The 18,365-nt window shown below is 71.7% G+C and overlaps 2 protein-coding genes across 8 annotated transcripts in view; one reads left to right on the forward strand and one right to left on the reverse strand.

The window, feature by feature from the left end:
* The window catches only part of PLXNB3 (plexin B3), a 34,669-nt gene extending 22,923 nt beyond the window's left edge, over nt 1-11,746 (reverse strand). For 5 of the 7 annotated variants that reach the window (XR_012648498.1, XR_012648499.1, XM_075016607.1 and 2 more), the window contains exons 1-12: nt 11,545-11,746; nt 8,462-9,517; nt 8,196-8,375; nt 5,923-6,048; nt 5,716-5,816; nt 5,461-5,593; nt 5,203-5,365; nt 3,462-3,570; nt 3,233-3,344; nt 960-1,088; nt 619-829; nt 182-354 (exon numbers count right to left, since the gene is read on the reverse strand). Coding sequence is in view for 5 of the 7 variants with exons in the window: in XM_075016607.1 (XP_074872708.1) it covers nt 182-354; nt 619-829; nt 960-1,088; nt 3,233-3,344; nt 3,462-3,570; nt 5,203-5,365; nt 5,461-5,593; nt 5,716-5,816; nt 5,923-6,048; nt 8,196-8,375; nt 8,462-9,508 (2,484 nt within the window). In the remaining 2 variants the exon portion in view is untranslated. Of the gene's footprint in view, nt 1-181; nt 355-618; nt 830-959; nt 1,089-3,232; nt 3,345-3,461; nt 3,571-5,202; nt 5,366-5,460; nt 5,594-5,715; nt 5,817-5,922; nt 6,049-8,195; nt 8,376-8,461; nt 9,518-10,693; nt 10,855-11,544 lie in introns of those variants that run through there. The other 2 variants (XM_075016609.1, XM_075016606.1) reach the window with 2 other exon arrangements.
* BCAP31 (B cell receptor associated protein 31) lies at nt 8,768-18,308 on the forward strand. The gene is made up of 9 exons (XM_075016613.1): nt 8,768-8,785; nt 15,323-15,438; nt 15,936-16,044; nt 16,363-16,463; nt 16,621-16,768; nt 16,856-16,991; nt 17,056-17,167; nt 17,329-17,429; nt 17,970-18,308. The coding sequence occupies exons 3-9, from the start codon at nt 15,953-15,955 to the stop codon at nt 18,006-18,008; spliced, it is 729 nt and encodes a 242-aa protein (XP_074872714.1). The 5' UTR covers nt 8,768-8,785; nt 15,323-15,438; nt 15,936-15,952; the 3' UTR covers nt 18,009-18,308.
* The last annotated feature ends 57 nt before the right edge of the window (nt 18,309-18,365 follow it).

The raw sequence follows: 18,365 nt of genomic DNA on the forward strand, positions 1-18,365 counted from the left end.
CACGGTTACCCCAGCCTGGCCTGTGCCCTGCCCCCATGGCCCAGCCTCTCCCTCCCAGTGACCCCATGTTGGTGCCCTGCATGCCTCCACCCAGCGCCCCAGCATCCCTCCCACAGAGCCCCTCCCCTGCCCCGCCCCCAGCCCAGCACAACCCGCCCCCCACCCGTGGCCCCACTCTCACCGCCTGGATGATGGGGGCGGGGCACAGGGGCTCGGTGGCACTGCGGGGGCAGAGGCCCCGGTAGTGGCAGCTGGGCCCCCCCGCAGCCAGACACCAGATGCAGCCCAGGTCAGGGGGCATAGCCAGGCACTGGCTGCAGTCGGTCCGCCCCATGGAGCAATTGTACAGGGTCACTGTGGGGAAAGGGAGCAGTGGGGCAGAGAGAGAAATCAGCCCCATCTCAGCCCCCTGCCTTGCCCCATCCCAGGGCACTGCCATGGAGCAGCTCACAACACCCCCCACCCCGCCCCCCACGGCACTGCCACGGAGCAGCTCGCAACACCCCTCACCCTGCCCCCCATGGCACTGCCATGGGGCAGCTCACAACATTCGCCTCCCACCCTGCCCCGTCCCCCAGGGCACTGCCACAGGGCAGCTCCCAACACCCAGTCACTCACCGAGCAGTTCCCCCTGGCTGTCCAGGCGCCCCGCGCCCTCCACGCTGATGTGGAGGGGGGCTGGGAGCTGCGTGAGGGGGCAGGAGTAGTTGTAGGTGTGGGGGTGGCACCAGATCCGCTGGGCTCCCCCTTTGTCCTCCAGTGACGCCTCCACTGACACGGGGGCCCCCTCCACCTCCACCACGCAGCATAGCCGCGGCGCTGGAGCCTGCTGGGGTGGGGGACAATGAGACCAGGCCTGGCCCCCCAGTGCACCTGTGGCCGTGAGACCTGCTGAGGGGGCAGGGCACAAAGCAGCAGGGATGACCCCCACTCTTCCATTCCCTCCCCCCCACATTCACCCCGAGCAGTTGCAAGTTGTGGGCCTCCAGGCTCAGAGGCACAGCCACCCCCACGGGCACCAAGGGCGATGGCTCGACATGCCGCACGCTGGGGCAGGATCCCGGGCCCCTGGGCTCCCGCTCAGGCACCTGAGGCAAAGAGAGTTAGACAGAAAGAACACATCAGCAAAGTGCTGGCAGGAATGTCCCGGACGCCTGGGTCCCCTCCCATATCTCCCCCCCAAGATACTGTCCCGCACGCCTGGTTTCTCGCCCATATCCCCCAACCCTGAGATACCGTCCCGCATGCCTGGAACCCCGCCTGTACCCCCAACTGCGAGATACCGTCCCAGACGCCTGGGTCCCCACCCTTATCCCCCAACCCCGAGATACCGTCTCGCACGCCTGGGTCCCCGCCCATATCCCCCAACCCCGAGATACCATCCCGCACGCCTGGGTCCCCGCCCATATCCCCCAACCCCGAGATACCGTCCCGCACGCCTGGGTCCCCGCCCATATCCCCCAACCCCGAGATACCGTCCCGCACGCCTGGGTCCCCGCCCATATCCCCCAACCCCGAGATACCGTCCCGCACGCCTGGGTCCCCGACCATATCCCCCAACCCCGAGATACCGTCCCGCACGCCTGGGTCCCCGCCCATATCCCCCAACCCCGAGATACCGTCCCGCACGCCTGGGTCCCCGCCCATATCCCCCCAACCTCGAGATACCGTCCCGGATGCCTGGGTCCCCTCCCATATCCCCCACCCCCCAAGATACCGTCCCGAACACCTGGGTCCCCGCCTGTATCCCCCAACCCTGAGATACCGTCCTGCACGCCTGGTGTCTTGCCCATATCCCCCAACCCTGAGATACCGTCCCGGATGCCTGGGTCCCTGCCTGTATCCCCCCAACCTCGAGATACCATCCCAGACGCCTGGGTCCCTGCCTGTATCCCCACAACCCTGAGATACCATCCTGCATGCCTGGGTCCCCGCCCGTATCCCCCAACCCTGAGATACCGTCCCGCACGCCTGGGTCCCCGCCCGTATCCCCCCACCCCCCGAGATACCGTCCTGCACGCCTGGGTCCCCGCCCGTATCCCCCACCCCCCGAGATACCGTCCTGCACGCCTGGGTCCCCGCCCGTATCCCCCCACCCCCCGAGATACCGTCCTGCACGCCTGGGTCCCCGCCCGTATCCCCCCACCCCCCGAGATACCGTCCTGCACGCCTGGGTCCCCGCCCGTATCCCCCCACCCTCCGAGATACCGTCCCGGACGCCTGGGTCCCCGCCCGTATCCCCCACCCTCCGAGATACCGTCCCGGACGCCTGGGTCCCCGCCCGTATCCCCCACCCTCCGAGATACCGTCCCGCACGCCTGGGTCCCCGCCCGTATCCCCCACCCTCCGAGATACCGTCCCGCACGCCTGGGTCCCCGCCCATATCCCCCAACCCCGAGATACCGTCCCGCACGCCTGGGTCCCCGCCCATATCCCCCAACCCCGAGATACCGTCCCGCACGCCTGGGTCCCCGCCCATATCCCCCCAACCTCGAGATACCGTCCCGGATGCCTGGGTCCCCTCCCATATCCCCCACCCCCCAAGATACCGTCCCGAACACCTGGGTCCCCGCCTGTATCCCCCAACCCTGAGATACCGTCCTGCACGCCTGGTGTCTTGCCCATATCCCCCAACCCTGAGATACCGTCCCGGATGCCTGGGTCCCTGCCTGTATCCCCCCAACCTCGAGATACCATCCCAGACGCCTGGGTCCCCGCTCACATCCCCCAACCCTGAGATACCGTCACGGATGCCTGGGTCCCTGCCTGTATCCCCACAACCCTGAGATACCATCCTGCATGCCTGGGTCCCCGCCCGTATCCCCCAACCCTGAGATACCGTCCCGCACGCCTGGGTCCCCGCCCGTATCCCCCAACCCTGAGATACCGTCCCGCACGCCTGGGTCCCCGCCCGTATCCCCCCACCCCCCGAGATACCGTCCTGCACGCCTGGGTCCCCGCCCGTATCCCCCCACCCCCCGAGATACCGTCCTGCACGCCTGGGTCCCCGCCCGTATCCCCCCACCCCCCGAGATACCGTCCTGCACGCCTGGGTCCCCGCCTGTATCCCCCCACCCCCCGAGATACCGTCCTGCACGCCTGGGTCCCCGCCCGTATCCCCCCACCCTCCGAGATACCGTCCCGGACGCCTGGGTCCCCGCCCGTATCCCCCACCCTCCGAGATACCGTCCCGGACGCCTGGGTCCCTCCCACCCCTGAGGCGGCCTCTAACGTTCTGGTTGTAGATCAGTTCTTCCCCCTTGGGGCAGGTCGGGTCTGATACACAGCGGTGACTCCTCAGGCACCAGTGACAGGGCCAGGGGCTGCTCACGCACCTGCCACACCTGGGGGAGGCAACCAGTGGGGGTCAGCACAGGGCAGGATGCTGCCCCCCGCACCCCCCATCTCCCCCACCTGCACCCCCCCCGCCTGCCCAGCCAGTGCCCCCCAGCCCAGCTCACGGGGAGGCTGGGGCCAGCCGTGGGATGGCTCCGCAGTCGTAGAAAACAAATTCGGCTGTGGCCACGATCACATCCTCGAACATCAGGGACAGCGTCACGCTCATGTGATCTGCAGGGACACGGAGCTTATTGCTACTCCCGTCCCCCCAGAGCCCTTCCCAAGGGGCAGCGCCCCTCCCATCATATCCCCAGAACCCTTCCCAAGGGGCAGCGCCCCTCCCCCCATATCCCCCAGAACCCTTTGCAAGGGGCAGCGCCCCTCCCCCCATATGCCCCAGAGCCCTTCCCAAGGGGCAGCGCCCCTCCCCCCATATGCCCCAGAGCCCTTCCCAAGGGGCAGCGCCCCTCCCCCCATATCCCCCAGAACCCTTCCCAAGGGGCAGCGCCCCTCCCCCCATTTGCCCCAGAGCCCTTCCCAAGGGGCAGTGCCCCTCCCCCCATATCCCCAGAACCCTTCCCAAGGGGCAGCACCCCTTCCCCCATATGCCCCCAAGCCCTTCCCATGGGGCAACGACCCTCCCCCCATATCACCCCCCAGAGCCCTTCCCAAGGGGCGGCGCCCCTCACCCCATATCCCCAGAACCCCTCCCAAGGGGCAGCGCCCCTCCCCCCATATGCCCCCGAGCCCTTCCCAAGGGGCAGCGCCCCTCACCCCATATGCCCCCGAGCCCTTCCCATGGGGCAGCGACCCTCCCCCCATATCACCCCCCAGAGCCCTTCCCAAGGGGCGGTGCCCCTCACCCCATATCCCCAGAACCCTTCCCAAGGGGCAGTGCCCCTCCCCCCATATCACCCCCCAGAGCCCTTCCCATGGGGCAGCGACCCTCCCCCCATATCACCCCCCAGAGCCCTTCCCAAGGGGCGGCGACCCTCCCCCCATATCACCCCCCAGAGCCCTTCCCAAGGGGCGGCGCCCCTCCCCCCATATCACCCCCCAGAGCCCTTCCCAAGGGGCGGCGCCCCTCCCCCCATATCACCCCCCAGAGCCCTTCCCAAGGGGCAGCGCCCCTCCCCCCATATCACCCCCCAGAGCCCTTCCCAAGGGGCGGCGTCCCTCCCCCCATATCACCCCCCAGAGCCCTTCCCAAGGGGCAGCGCCCCTCACCCCATATCCCCAGAACCCTTCCCAAGGGGCAGCGCCCCTCCCCCCATATCACCCCCCAGAGCCCTTCCCAAGGGGCGGCGTCCCTCCCCCCATATCACCCCCCAGAGCCCTTCCCAAGGGGCAGCGCCCCTCACCCCATATCCCCAGAACCCTTCCCAAGGGGCAGCGCCCCTCCCCCCATATCACCCCCCAGAGCCCTTCCCAAGGGGCAGCGCCCCTCCCCCCATATCACCCCCCAGAGCCCTTCCCAAGGGGCAGTGCCCCTCACCCCATATCACCCCCCAGAGCCCTTCCCAAGGGGCAGCGCCCCTCCCCCCATATCACCCCCCAGAGCCCTTCCCAAGGGGCGGCGTCCCTCCCCCCATATCACCCCCCAGAGCCCTTCCCAAGGGGCAGCGCCCCTCCCCCCAATCACCCCCCAGAGCCCTTCCCAAGGGGCGGCGTCCCTCACCCCATATCCCCAGAACCCTTCCCAAGGGGCAGCGCCCCTCCCCCCAATCACCCCCCAGAGCCCTTCCCAAGGGGCGGCGCCCCTCCCCCCATATCACCCCCCAGAGCCCTTCCCAAGGGGCAGCGACCCTCCTCCAGCCCTACGCTCTTGAAGGCACAGCCACACTTCCTCCTTCTCCCTCTGACCTGCGCCCTCCAGGCTGGGTGGCGCCCGGGAAGGGGGGGACACGAGGCAGCGGACCCAGGCGTCCTGCACCAGGGCCGGGCTGTCCTGCTCCGCCACCGCGCAGTGGTAGCTCTCGCCCCCGCCCTCGGCCAGGGGGGGCAGCTGGGGCACCCACAGCCAGACCTGGGGGGAGCAGACATGGGGGTCACGCACCCCAGAGGGCCAACCCCCAGGGCGCCTCCGCCCCCCCCCCCCCACGGTCCCGCCCCCCCGCACACCTGTGCTGGCTTATCGCGGCTCTGATTGGCTGGTCGCACCCTCTTGACCCGCAGGCATTGGCTGCCTGCCCTGTAGCTCCACAGCCAGTGCCCGGCCGCCTCGGCGCGCTCACACTCCCGCTTGCGCGTGCACCTGCAACCGGCCAACCCGGTCAGCAAGAGGACGGGGGCATCCCATTGGCCGGCGGGCGTGTCCGTCACAGGCTGACAGCCCGGGCAGCCCGCCCCCGCGCCCCCCGCAGGGCTGGGCCCCACCTGCCCTGCAGGACACACCAGCCGCAGAAGGGGTCCTGGGCCTGCAGGCAGGCGGCGCAGTCCTGGAAGCGGGGGCACTCGGAGAGCGGCACTCGGGTCACCTGCGGGAGGGGCGGAGTGAGCCAAGTGGGGAGCCCGGCCGGCTGGCCGGGGGTCGCCAGCGGGACCCGACCGTGTCTGGGGGAGCGGCTCGGCCTGGCCCCGCACCTGGGACTCGGTCATAGCATAGACGTGGCTCCCGCTGCCGTCCAAGAGAAGGTCGGGGCTGACGGGGGAGCGCTGCCCAAGGCGCACGGTGCTGTACACCTGCCCCACGGAGGCGTTCACGTACACCTGGCGGGAGAGTGGGAGGCCCAGGACGGGATCAGGAGGCGACCACCTCTGGGGGGAGCGGCTTCACCCCCCCGCACCGCTGGGACGCGAGCACCTCTGGGGGGAGCAGCTTCACCCCCCCCCCAACACGACCACCTCTGAGGGGAGCGGCCTGGCCCCCCCCCGGACACGACCACCTCTGGGGGGAGCGGCCTCGCCCCCCCCCCGGACACGACCACCTCTGGGGGGAGCGGCCTCGCCCCCCCCCCGCACCGCTGGGACGCGAGCATCTCTGAGGGGAGCAGCTTCAACCCCCCCCGGACACGACCACCTCTGGGGGGAGCGGCTTCACCCCCCCCCCCGACACGACCACCTCTGGGGGGAGCGGCTTCACCCCCCCCCCCGACACGACCACCTCTGGGGGGAGCGGCCTCGCCCCCCCGCACCGCTGGGACGCAAGCACCTCTGGGGGGAGCAGCTTCACCCCCCCCCCGACACGACCACCTCTGAGGGGAGCGGCCTCGCCCCCCCCCGGACACGACCACCTCTGGGGGGAGCAGCTTCACACCCACCCCGGACACGACCACCTCTGGGGGGGAGCGGCTTCACCCCCGCCTGACACGACCACCTCTGGGGGGAGCGGCCTCACCCCCGCCCCCCGCACCGCTGGGATGCGAGCATCTCTGACGGGAGCAGCTTCACCCCCTCCGGACACGACCACCTCTGGGGGGAGCAGCTTCACCCTGCCCCCCGCACCGCTGGGACGCGAGCATCTCTGAGGGGAGCAGCTTCACCCCCCCCCGACACGACCACCTCTGGGGGGAGCAGCTTCACCCCCCCCCCCCGGACACGAGCATCTCTGAGGGGAGCAGCTTCACCCCCCCCCGGACACGACCACCTCTGGGGGGAGCGGCCTCACCCCCTCCCCGACACGACCACCTCTGGGGGGAGCGGCTTCGCCCCCCCCGGACACGACCACCTCTGGGGGGAGCGGCTTCGCCCCCCCCCCGACACGACCACCTCTGGGGGGAGCGGCTTCACCCCCCCCCCGACACGACCACCTCTGGGGGGAGTGGCCTCGCCCCCCCGCACCGCTGGGACGCGAGCACCTCTGGGGGGAGCAGCTTCACCCCCCCCCGACACGACCACCTCTGAGGGGAGCGGCCTCGCCCCCCCCCGGACACGACCACCTCGGGGGAGCAGCTTCACACCCACCCCGGACACGACCACCTCTGGGGGGGAGCGGCTTCACCCCCGCCCGACACGACCACCTCTGGGGGGAGCGGCCTCACCCCCCCCCCCCGCACCGCTGGGATGCGAGCATCTCTGACGGGAGCAGCTTCACCCCCTCCGGACACGACCACCTCTGGGGGGAGTGGCTTCACCCCCCCCCGGACACGGCCGCCTCTGGGGGGAGCAGCTTCACCCCGCCCCCCGCACCGCTGGGACGCGAGCATCTCTGAGGGGAGCAGCTTCACCCCCCCCCGACACGACCACCTCTGGGGGGAGCAGCTTCACCCCCCCCCCCGGACACGACCACCTCTGGGGGGAGCGGCCTCACCCCCTCCCCGACACGACCACCTCTGGGGGGAGCGGCCTCACCCCCTCCCCGACACGACCACCTCTGGGGGGAGCGGCTTCGCCCCCCCCGGACACGACCACCTCTGGGGGGAGCGGCTTCGCCCCCTTTCGCCCCCCCCGACACGACCACCTCTGGGGGGAGCGGCTTCACACCCCCCCGGACACGACCACCTCTGGGGGGAGCGGCTTCACCCCCCCCCCGACACGACCACCTCTGGGGGGAGCGGCTTCACACACCCCCGGACACGACCACCTCTGGGGGGAGCGGCTTCACCCCCCCCCGGACACGACCACCTCTGGGGGGAGCGGCCTCGCCCCCCCCCCGGACACGACCACCTCTGGGGGGAGCGGCTTCACCCCCCCCCCGGACACGACCACCTCTGGGGGGAGCGGCCTCGCCCCCCCCCCGGACACGACCACCTCTGGGGGGAGCGGCTTCACCCCCCCCCCGGACACGACCACCTCTGGGGGGAGCAGCTTCACCCCCCCCCCCGGACACGACCACCTCTGGGGGGAGCGGCCTCGCCCCCCCCCCGGACACGACCACCTCTGGGGGGAGCGGCTTCACCCCCCCCCCGCCCGCAGACCTTGTGGAGCTGCCCCAGCGCATCCCCGAGGAGGACGACGGTGTGTCCCGCCTCCACGGTGGCCGCCACGGCGGTGAGCCAGGGCAGGTGGCTGAGCAGGGCGCTGGCGAGCAGGGCGCGGCGGGCGACGATGGGGCCGGGCGTGTGCTCCTCTCCGCAGGGGTACGCGTCGGGGGAGTCCTGCGGGGACACGCGAGCTCAGCGCCGGCTCCCCTGCGGCGCGGCGCGGCCCGGCCCGGCCCGGCCCGGCCCGCCCCCCCGCGCACCTGCGGCAGCTCCGCGCAGCGGGACGGGACGCCGTAGGCGATGGCGGCCTCCTCCTGGCCCTGCGGCCCGCGCCCGGCCGCCGTGTAGCACGCTCGCCGCGCCCGCTCCAGCGCCGCGTCCAGCCGCGCCCGCGGGAAGGCGCAGAGAGCCGTGTGCGGGCCGGGCGCGGCCGCCAGCAGGAAGAGCGCGCCCGCCGGGGGGGGCGCCAGGTGGCCGGCCCGGGCCAGGCTGTAGCGGCGCCCGCCGGGGGGCGCGTCCTGGCACTGCAGCGGCAGCTCCACGTAGGAGTAGAGCTGCGCGTCGCGGGCGCAGCAGCGCGCCAGGTAGGGGCGGTAGTCGGGCTGGGCGCGGCCGCCGCGGCGGGAGAAGAGCAGGTAGACGTGCGGGCCGGCCGCGTAGGCGCCCGCGTAGCTGTTGTTGTAGTCGGGGAAGTCGCCCACCACCAGCCGGCCCAGCCCCTCGCTGGAGAAGGCGCCCGGCCCCGCCAGCGGGCGCACGGTGACGGGGGGCGCCCCCGCCGCCAGCCGGGCCCCGCGCCCGCGCCCCACGAAGAGCAGGTCCCGGCCCGCGTGCCGCCCGATGGCCCCCACCGTGCGCACCCCGGCCTCGCGGGCGGCCACCAAGTGGCTGTCGCCCGGCTCCGGGGGGCGGAAGAGCAGCCGGCTCACGTCGGCCAGGGCCCGGGTCTCGCACAGGCCCTGCGCCAGCTGCCCGCAGGCCACCAGCTCGCCGGCCGGCGCGTTGGCCAGCAGCAGCCGGTTGGCGTTGTCCGTGGGCCGGGCCTGCGGGCAGTCGCGGGGGTCGCGGAAGGGGAGGCACTCGGAGCTGTCCAGCTCCGGCCCGGTGCGCGCCCGGCCCGCCAGGCCCAGCGCCGGCGTGAGCTGGTAGAGCGCGTTCACCGCGCCCACGAAGAGGGCGCCCGAGTCGCTGGCGCGGGCCAGGTGGTTGAAGGTGGCGTTGGGGACGGAGAAGGAGGAGAAGGGGCGGGCGAGGCCGGCGGCGGCCAGGAGGGAGACGAGCAGGAGGCGGCCCAGGAGCGGCCGCATGTTGGAAACCTGAGAGAGAGAGAAGGGGGTGGTTAGGGGACCCCGGCCGCAGCAGCGAACCCAGGCGTCCGGCCCCCGCCCCTCCCCCAGCCCGTCCTCACCACTCTGCTGCCGGGGCGGGGGCGCCCGGTGTCCCCAGGGGGATTAAGGGTGGAGATAACTATCTCCCCCCGCCCCCGAGGGGGCAGCTCACACTGGGGGAGGGGCAGCCGTGACCAGCCCAGGCAGAGGGAGCTCAGCGCGGGCTGGGGCCTGGGTGTGCGCGAGGGGATCGCCCCTCCCCCACTTCATCCCTGCCCAGCGGGGCGGGGCCCTGGGGCAGCGCTCGGCCCCTAAGCTCTGCCCCCCAGCACAGACACCGCCAGATGGGGCTGTCTGCAAATCCAGGGGCACAGCTGGTGGGATGAGAGATTAACAAGGGGAGAACCAGAGAACCCAGGAGATCGGGCTACAGCCCCGCCTCCACCCTCCTGCCCCACCCCTGCCAGAGCCAGGGAGGAACCCAGGAGTCCGGGCCCTGCCCGGTGGGAGAAGAGAGGAGCAAGAGCCACACCTCCTAGCAGGCATGGGGGTGGGGGAACCAGGTGTCCCCCAGGGTCCAGCCTGTCTGGGGCAGGGAGGGGAGAAACGCACAATCGCAGGGGTGGGACCGACAGACACACAAAGGAGCTGCCGGGAAAAACTCCAAAACCCCAGGGAGAGAACCCAGGCGTCCGGCCTGCCGGCTCCCCCCCCCACACAACCACCTGCCCCCCGCCCAGGGAGAGAACCCAGGCGTCCGGCCTGCCGGCTCCCCCCCGCCACAACCACCTGCCCCCCGCCCAGGAAGAGAACCCAGGCGTCCGGCCTGCCGGCTCCCCCCCCCACAACCACCTGCCCCCCGCCCAGGGAGAGAACCCAGGCGTCCGGCCTGCCGGCTCCCCCCCCCCCACAACCACCTGCCCCCCGCCCAGGGAGAGAACCCAGGCGTCCGGCCTGCCGGCTCCCCCCCGCCACAACCACCTGCCCCCCGCCCAGGGAGAGAACCGAGGCGTCCGGCCTGCCGGCTCTCCCCCCACAACGACCTGCCCCCCGCCCAGGGATAGAACCCAGGCGTCCGGCCTGCCGGCTCTCCCCCCCCAACCACCTGCCCCCGCCCAGGGAGAGAGCCCAGGCGTCCGGCCTGCTAATTCCCCCCACAATCACCTGCCCCCTGCCCAGGGAGAGAACCCAGGCGTCCGGCCTGCCGGCTCCCCTCCAAGCAGGGAACCCAGGCGTCCGGGTTCCAGGGACTTGGCACGGCCTGGGGTGTGGTGTGCTGCCTCCACACTTGACGTCCTGTTTGTGGGGGGGAGCTGGGGGCTCTGCGGCTCAAAGAGTCCCTGTTCTCCCCCGCGCTGGCCCCGCCTGGCACCCAGCCTCACAGGAGCCCATTATCCCCACGGACAATCGGCCACCAGGGCCTGGCACGCGGGGCTGCGGGCTGGAGTCAGGGGCCCGCCAGGGCTGGGCTAGGGGCAGGAGGGAGGGGCGCCCCGGGGCTGTGGGTGGGAGACGGGGGGGGGAGCGAGCGGCGCCCCGGGGGTGGGGGTGGGAGACGGAGACGGGGGGGAGCGGGGAGCGCCCCGGGGCTGTGGGTGGGACACGGGGGGGGGGAGCGAGCGGCGCCCCGGGGGTGGGGGTGGGAGACGGAGACGGGGGGGAGCGGGGAGCGCCCCGGGGCTGTGGGTGGGACACGGGGGGGGGGAGCGAGCGGCGCCCTGGGGGTGGGGGTGGGAGACGGAGACGGGAGGGAGTGGGGGGCGCCCCGGGGGTGGGGGTGGGAGACGGAGCGGGGGGCGCCCCGGGGGTGGGGGCCGGCTGGAGCAGGAGAGGGGCACCCCGGGGTGGGGGCGGGCGGACGCCAGGACCCCCATCGCCTGCCGGTCGGTTACTAACACGGGACAAACAGCCTGAGCTTTGCCCCCGCCTCCGGCCCCGCGGCGAGACAGAGCCGGACGCCTGGGTTCCCAGCGCCCCCCGCTCCCGCCCGGCGCCCCCCGGGCTTAACCCCGCACCTGGCTGCCCGGCCGGGAGCTCCCGCACGCCGGTCGCTGCGCTCTGGGCGCGGCGGGGCGGGGCGGGGCGGGGGCCGGGCGGGGAGCGGCCCGGGGGGCGGGGCTGTGGGGCCCGGCCCCTTCCACCCGCCCCTGCCGGGACCCCCCAGGAGCGTCTGATCGCTGCTGGATCCCCGATCCGGGCAGCGCTGCGGGAACTACAGCCGGGAGCGTCGGGGGCCGTACGGGGGGGGAGACGGGCGGGGAGCCGTAGCCGGGGGGGGGAGCCGGGCGGGAGGGGCCGTACCGGAGGGTGGGTAGTCTGGCGGGGGGGCCGTACGGGGGGGGAGACGGGCGGGGAGCCGTAGTTGCGGGGGGGAGACTGGAGGGAGGGGCCGTACCGGGGGGTGGCAATCAGTTTGCTGGTTCCAGGGCTTGAGGACGAATCTGGGAGGGGCTCAGTCCGGGGCAGGGGGCAGGCAGGGTCTGGGACTGCACTATACAATCCCCAGCTGCCAGGGTGCAGGGGGGCACTGCCCTTTGGGGCCCCCATTCCTCCCAATGGCTGCAAGTCCAACTCAGAGCACTGGTTTGGCTTCCCCCACAATGCACCACTCCCCCCCCCCACCCACGTTCCTCTCCCCTTCCCACTGCCCCCAGCCCTAGCTGGACCCGACCTGCCGGGCCTGACCCCTGGCTCCCACTCAGTGAGACACACACACACGGGTCGCTCCCGGCTTTTTACTGCCCTGGAGCGGAGCACGCTGGGGCAGGGGGCAGGAGGAGGAGGCTGGGGCTGGCAGGGAATGGGAGGGGCAGGCCAGGGCGGCGGGGGAGGAGGAGGAGGAGGCTGGGGCCGGTAGGGAATGGGGGGGGCAGGCCAGGGCGGCGGGGGAGAAGGAGGAGGAGGCTGGGGCCAGCAGGGAATGGGGGGGGCAGGCCAGGGCGGCGGGGGAGAAGGAGGAGGAGGCTGGGGCCGGTAGGGAATGGGGGGGGCAGGCCAGGGCGGCGGGGGAGGAGGAGGCTGGGGCCGGCAGGGAATGAGGGGGGCAGGCCAGGGCGGCGGGGGAGGAGGAGGAGGCTGGGGCCAGCAGGGAATGGGGGGGGCAGGCCAGGGCGGCGGGGGAGAAGGAGGAGGAGGCTGGGGCCGGTAGGGAATGGGGGGGGCAGGCCAGGGCGGCGGGGGAGGAGGAGGCTGGGGCCGGCAGGGAATGGGGGGGGCAGGCCAGGGCGGCGGGGGAGGAGGAGGAGGCTGGGGCCAGCAGGGAATGGGGGGGGCAGGCCAGGGCGGCGGGGGAGGAGGAGGCTGGGGCCGGCAGGGAATGGGGGGGGCAGGCCAGGGCGGCGGGGGAGGAGGAGGAGGCTGGGGCCGGCAGGGAATGGGGGGGGCAGGCCAGGGCGGCGGGGGAGGAGGAGGAGGCTGGGGCTGGCGGGAAAGGGGGGGCCAGGGCAGGGGGGAGGAGGCTGGGGGTGGACGGGGGCGGCAGGCCAGGGCCAGTGGGAACAGGGGGGCAGGCCGGGGCCCTGGGCAGTGGCGTAGCTGAGGCAGCATGGTACTGGGGGAGGTCCCCGTACCAGCCACCCCCCTGCCGGGGAAGGGTTTCAGTGCTCAACAAGGGGCTGCAGGTGCACAGCCCTGAAACGCTCAGTGCCGGGAGCAGGGGCAGCCAGGGCCTCCCCAGGGCGTGGCTCCCCCAGCAGCTGGCAGAGCTCAGCGCGTGGGGCACGCTGGCCAGCTGTGACACCAGGTGCTGCTTCTCCTCCGTCAGCGAGAGCCGGGCCGCTGTGGCCGGGGTGCAAATGTCCAGCCCCCCGCCCGTCGAACTGCAGCACGTGGCTGTGGTGCTTCCTGGGGGCATGGAACGGGGTCAGCGGGACCCTGGGCCCGGTGCCCAGTTCCGCAGTCCCCACCCCGGCCTGCCACCTCCCTCTGTCCTGCCAGCCCTGTCCTCTCCGCTCCCCCAGCCAGCACTGGGCGCTGGGAACAAAGGGCCATTGACTGTCCTGGCCAGCCCAGGCCCCGCGCCCACACAGGCTCCTGCTGAGGGCCAGCACTGGCTGTTGGAGGGTGGCCAGGGCTCTGGGCCAGGCAGGAACTGGGGGTTCTGGGGAGGGCCGTGCAGGCAGGAGACAGGCAGCAACCTGCTGGCAGGGGTGACCCATCGGGGGGCAGGGGGAGGAAGCGACTGGCAGTGGGGAGGGGAGGGGAGGGGAGGGGAAGGGAGGGAGCAGCACAGAAACCCAGAGGCACTGGGGGGCCAGGAACTAGGCCCCATGACCCACCAAGTGCAGCCTGGCTCGGACCCCACCCAGAGTCACCTCCCCACTCCCAGCACTGGGCCTGCCGCCAGGGTCAGAGCTTGGGGGTGGCATCACAATCAGGATGGGCGGGGTCAGAGTTTGGGGCCTGGTTAAACACAGGGCTGGGCAGGGTCAGAGGTCGGGGTGGGGTTCAATACAGAGAGGTGAGATCAGAGGTCGGGGCGGGGTTAAATTCAGGGCTGGGCAGGGTCAAAGACAGAGGGGCGGGGTCAGAGGTGGGTGTGGGGAGAAAGACGGGTGGGGTCAGAGGTCAGGGTGGGGTTAAATTCAGGACTGGGCAGGGTCAGAGGTTGGGGTGGGTTAAAGACAGGGGCAGGGTCAGAGGTCAGGGCAGGGTTAAACACAGAGGGGTGGGGTCAGAGGTCGGGGTGGGGATAAAGATGGGGTGGGGTCAGAGGTCAGGGCGGGTTAAATTCAGGGCTGGGCAGGGTCAGAGGTCAGCGGGTTAAAGACAGAGGAGCAAGGTCAGAGGTTGGGTCAGGATCAAATTCAGGACAGGGTTAAAGATGGGCGGGGTTAAATTCAGGGGTGGGCAGGGTCAGAGGTCAGCACAGGGTTCAAGACAGAGGGGCAGGGGTCAGAGGTCGGGGTGGGGTTAAATTCAGGGGTGGGCAGGGTCAGAGGTCAGCACAGGGTTCAAGACAGAGGGGCAGGGGTCAGAGGTCGGGGTGGGGTTAAATTCAGGGCTGGGCAGGGTCAGAGGTCAGCACAGGGTTCAAGACAGAGGGGCGGGGGGCCCCAGAGGTGGGACTGTGGCTCTGGCTCTGGGCTCCCCGCTATCGGCCGTGGCCCCGGGCTCTGTGGCCCCGGCGCTGGGATCCCACTGGCAGAGGCGCCCACGCGGCGGGCGTAAGGGGGGTGCAGCTGCCGGCTGCCCAGGGCCAGCAGAGCCAGGCCCACGGCCGCCCTCCTGGGCGTCACCACCTGGGCCAGCCGCGCCGCCCCGCCCCGCCCGCGCACCAGGGCCTGGAGCCGCTCGCACCCGCGCCTGCCCGAACCCTCCAGCCGGCCCCTCCCGGCCCCCAATGCCCGGCGCCTGCCCGGCCCCGGCACTAGGGGGCGCGACGGCGTCGGAGCGCAGAGACCAGGCTGAGGCAATCCGGGCTCGCTCCGGATTGGCCGAGCGCGCACAGGGGCGGAGCCGGGCTCGCTCCGGATTGGCCGAGCGCGCACAGGGGCTCTCTCCGGATGGGCAGCTTCCTGCATCCGTGAGGAAACTGAGGCACGGAGCGTGCGGACCAGGTTTCCCCGCCCCCCCTCATCCGCAGCCCGACGCTCCTGTTTTGACACGCATCTTCCGCCGCGTTAGGTGTCATGGCGGCGCTTCCGGCAATTACTTGTCGTTTCCTCCCGTTTTTTTTTTTTAAGGAAGGCACTTCCGGGCGGGCGGGGCACTTCCCTTTGCTGGTTGTACTTCCGGTGTCAAAGATAATTTCCGGCGCCATTATTGGTGTGTGAATTCTACTTCCGGCTACAGGGCGGGAATTTCCAGTCGGAAAGCTGCTCGGAGGGGCGGGACTTCCTGCTCAGAGCCTATTTCCGGTTGGGGCTGTGCTGCCCGTGGTTCGGCTGGAAGCCTCCGGAAGAACCTAGGTCTGGTAGGGGGGAGGGGCTGCTAGATAGTGATCCCGGGCTCAGGCCTTGGGGTGGAGATGCCAGATCGTGAGCCCTGGGGCCAAGGGGAGGTTGCCATATAATGAGCCCGGGGCCCTGCCAGATAGAGATCGGGGGGGGCGGTCCTGAGACAGGCCTGGGCTCCTCCCCTGTGACCCCCGTCTTCAGCCTCACTTGTGGGGACTGCACAGGATCCCACTTCCCTGGGCTGGCTCTGCCCTGGCGGGGCGGTGGGGGGCGGGGGCTGGCTGTGCCCTGGCGGGGGGAGGGGGGCGGTGTGGGGGAGGGGCGGGGGCTGGCTCTGCCCTGGCGGGGGGGGGGGGCTGTGGTGTGGGGCAGGGGCAGCTGTGCACGGATGTGCAACATCCACAGGAGTCTGCGGGTGCTTGGTTGCTGGCGTGAGCAGCACCTGGCTGAGTGGGGCTGCGGGTGGGGAGGGCTGTGGGGTGCTGGGCTCATCGTCTGCCTCCCCCTAGCTCGCTCGGTAGCCATCATGAGTCTGCAGTGGACGGCTGTGGCCACTTTCCTCTACGCCGAGGTCTTTGTTGTACTGCTTCTCTGCGTGCCCTTCATCTCGGCGCCCCGGTGAGTTCTGGGGGGCCCTGGACCTACCTCAGCTTGGGAGTGCCCCAGAGCCTGAAGATCTAGAGAGGGCTCGGCCACGACAGGAGGGCTGGTGGGGGTGTGCTGGGAGTCGGGGCTCCTGGGTCTGTGCTGTGTCCCGCCCCGCCCCCCCCGGGAGCGTGATCTGTAACTCTGGGCCTAGCCTGGATGTAACACCCCCCCCCGTGCCTCTTGTGAGACTGGAGACAGCACAGGGGTTCTCGGGGGTGGGGGAGAGTTTGAGGCCCCTTTGGGGGGCTGGGCTGGCGGCACAGCCGTGTAACTGCCTCCCTTGGGCAGATGGCAGAAGATCTTCCGGTCCCGCCTGGTGCAGCTGGTGGTGAGCTATGGGAACACCTTCTTCGTGGTGCTCATCGTCATCCTGGTCTTGCTGCTGCTGGGTGAGGGGCTGGGTGCGGTTGGGGGGGGGGGGGGGCTGTGGGGCCAGGGCTCTGCTGTCGCACATGGAGGCACCCCAGAATCTTGGCCACCCTCAGGGGTGGCCGTAGGAGCCCGGACGCCGGGGTCCTGCGGCGCCTGAGCCCCGGATGCCCACAGACGCAGTGCGTGAGATTCGCCGCTACGACGACGTGACGGAGAAGGTGAATCTGCAAAACAACCCGGGCGCCGTGGAGCATTTCCACATGAAGCTCTTCCGTGCCCAGCGCAACCTCTACCTGGCCGGCTTCTCGCTGCTGCTCTCCTTGTGAGTGAGGGGCGGAGCCCGGGTGGGGGCGGAGCCCGGCGGCCCTGAGCACCCTGCTGTGCCCTTGACCCGGCTGTCTGCCCGCAGCCTGCTGCGCCGCCTGGTGACGCTCCTGTCGCAGCAGGCCACGCTGCTGGCCTCCAACGAGGCCTTCAGGAAGCAGGCGGAGGGGGCCAGCGAGGCTGCCAAGCGCTACATGGAGGACAACGACCGACTGAAGAAGGTGGGGCAGGGGCTCTGGGGGGGAGGGCTGGCTGTGGGCCTGGCTGACGCCCCTTGTGCCCCAGGAGCTGCGGCTGGCTGGCGTGGAGGCGGGGGAGCCAGGGGCTGCAGAGCAGAATGAGGCGCTGAGGATGGAGCTCCAGCAGCTGCAGGATGAGCTTGTTTCCACCAAGAGGGGTGAGTGGGGCTGGCTGGGGGAGGGGTTGGCTCGCTGAGGGTCTGGCCTCCCCCACCTTGGGGGTGCTGGGTGGTGCCTGCCCGGGGCCGAGGGGGAGGAGGCAGCCCCCAGGGCGGAGCGTTCCCTGCCCTGGCATGGGCTAACCCAGCTGCCCCCCCAGCGGCGGAGAAGGCGGAGTGCGAGGCGCTGGCCATGAAGTCGCAGGCTGAGGGGCTGACCAAGGAGTACGACCGGCTGCTGGAGGAGCACCGCAAGCTGCAGGTGGGGCAGAGCCCGGGGGGCAGGGCTGGGTCCTGGCGTGTCTACCTGCCCCCCTCCCCCCCACCCCTGGGTCCTGCTAGTGCCCCTTTCCTCCGCCAGGGGGCAGCACTGCCCCCCAGCCCAGCCCAGCCCAGGCCCTGCCAGAGGCTCGCACCCACCTAGGCCGGGCTCTAAGTAGGGGGCCACCCCATCAGCTGCCAGGGGGCGGAGAGGCGTGAGTGTGGGGGCTGGGGCTGTGCGACAGGAATTGAGGAGGGGCTGGCTTGGGGCTGTGGGGCTGAGGTGGGGGGGGAGTGGCGGTAGCGAGGGACGGGATGGGGCTGTTGGCACAGGCCCATGAGCCCTTCTCTCCCCTGCCCCCCGTGCCTACGTGCTGCCAGGTGTGGGCCCCTGGCTGGGGGAGGGGTTGCCCAACCCTGTCTCAGCAGGCAGGGGTGGGGCTGGGTGCTGAGCCAGCATTGTCACGGTAACCTCGGTGGGGGGAGGGGGGGTTGCCTATTTCCGGGGCCACGTCCCACCCCCGCCCCTCTGTCTCCCCAGGAGCTGCATCCGGGAGCCCAGCACAAGAAAGAGGAGTGAGGACTGGCAGTCGGGGGGCCTGGGGCGCCTGGCCCATGTCCATGGGCCCCTCTTCCTGGGGTGGAGCGGTGGGGGGCACTGGCTCCCTGCTGCCTCTGTGTGTACCCCCGCATGGGCCCCTCTCCCTGGGGTGGGGCTGCTGGGGGGCACTGGCTCCCTGCTGCTCTTGAGCCTGTCTGTCCCCCCCATGGGCCCCTTGTCGCGGGCTGGGGGCTGCTGCAGTGTGGTTCCAGCTCCCCAGTGCTGGCGCTGGTGACACCCCCCAGCTTTGCCTTCAATAAAGTCTCTGCTCCAGCTGCAGCAGCGTGGCCTTGCTGGGGGGCGGCTGGCTGGTAACTTCCCACCAGCCTCTGGGCA

This window comes from Carettochelys insculpta, chromosome 22 (assembly GCF_033958435.1).
Source record: "Carettochelys insculpta isolate YL-2023 chromosome 22, ASM3395843v1, whole genome shotgun sequence".
NCBI classification, from domain to species: Eukaryota; Metazoa; Chordata; order Testudines; family Carettochelyidae; genus Carettochelys; species Carettochelys insculpta.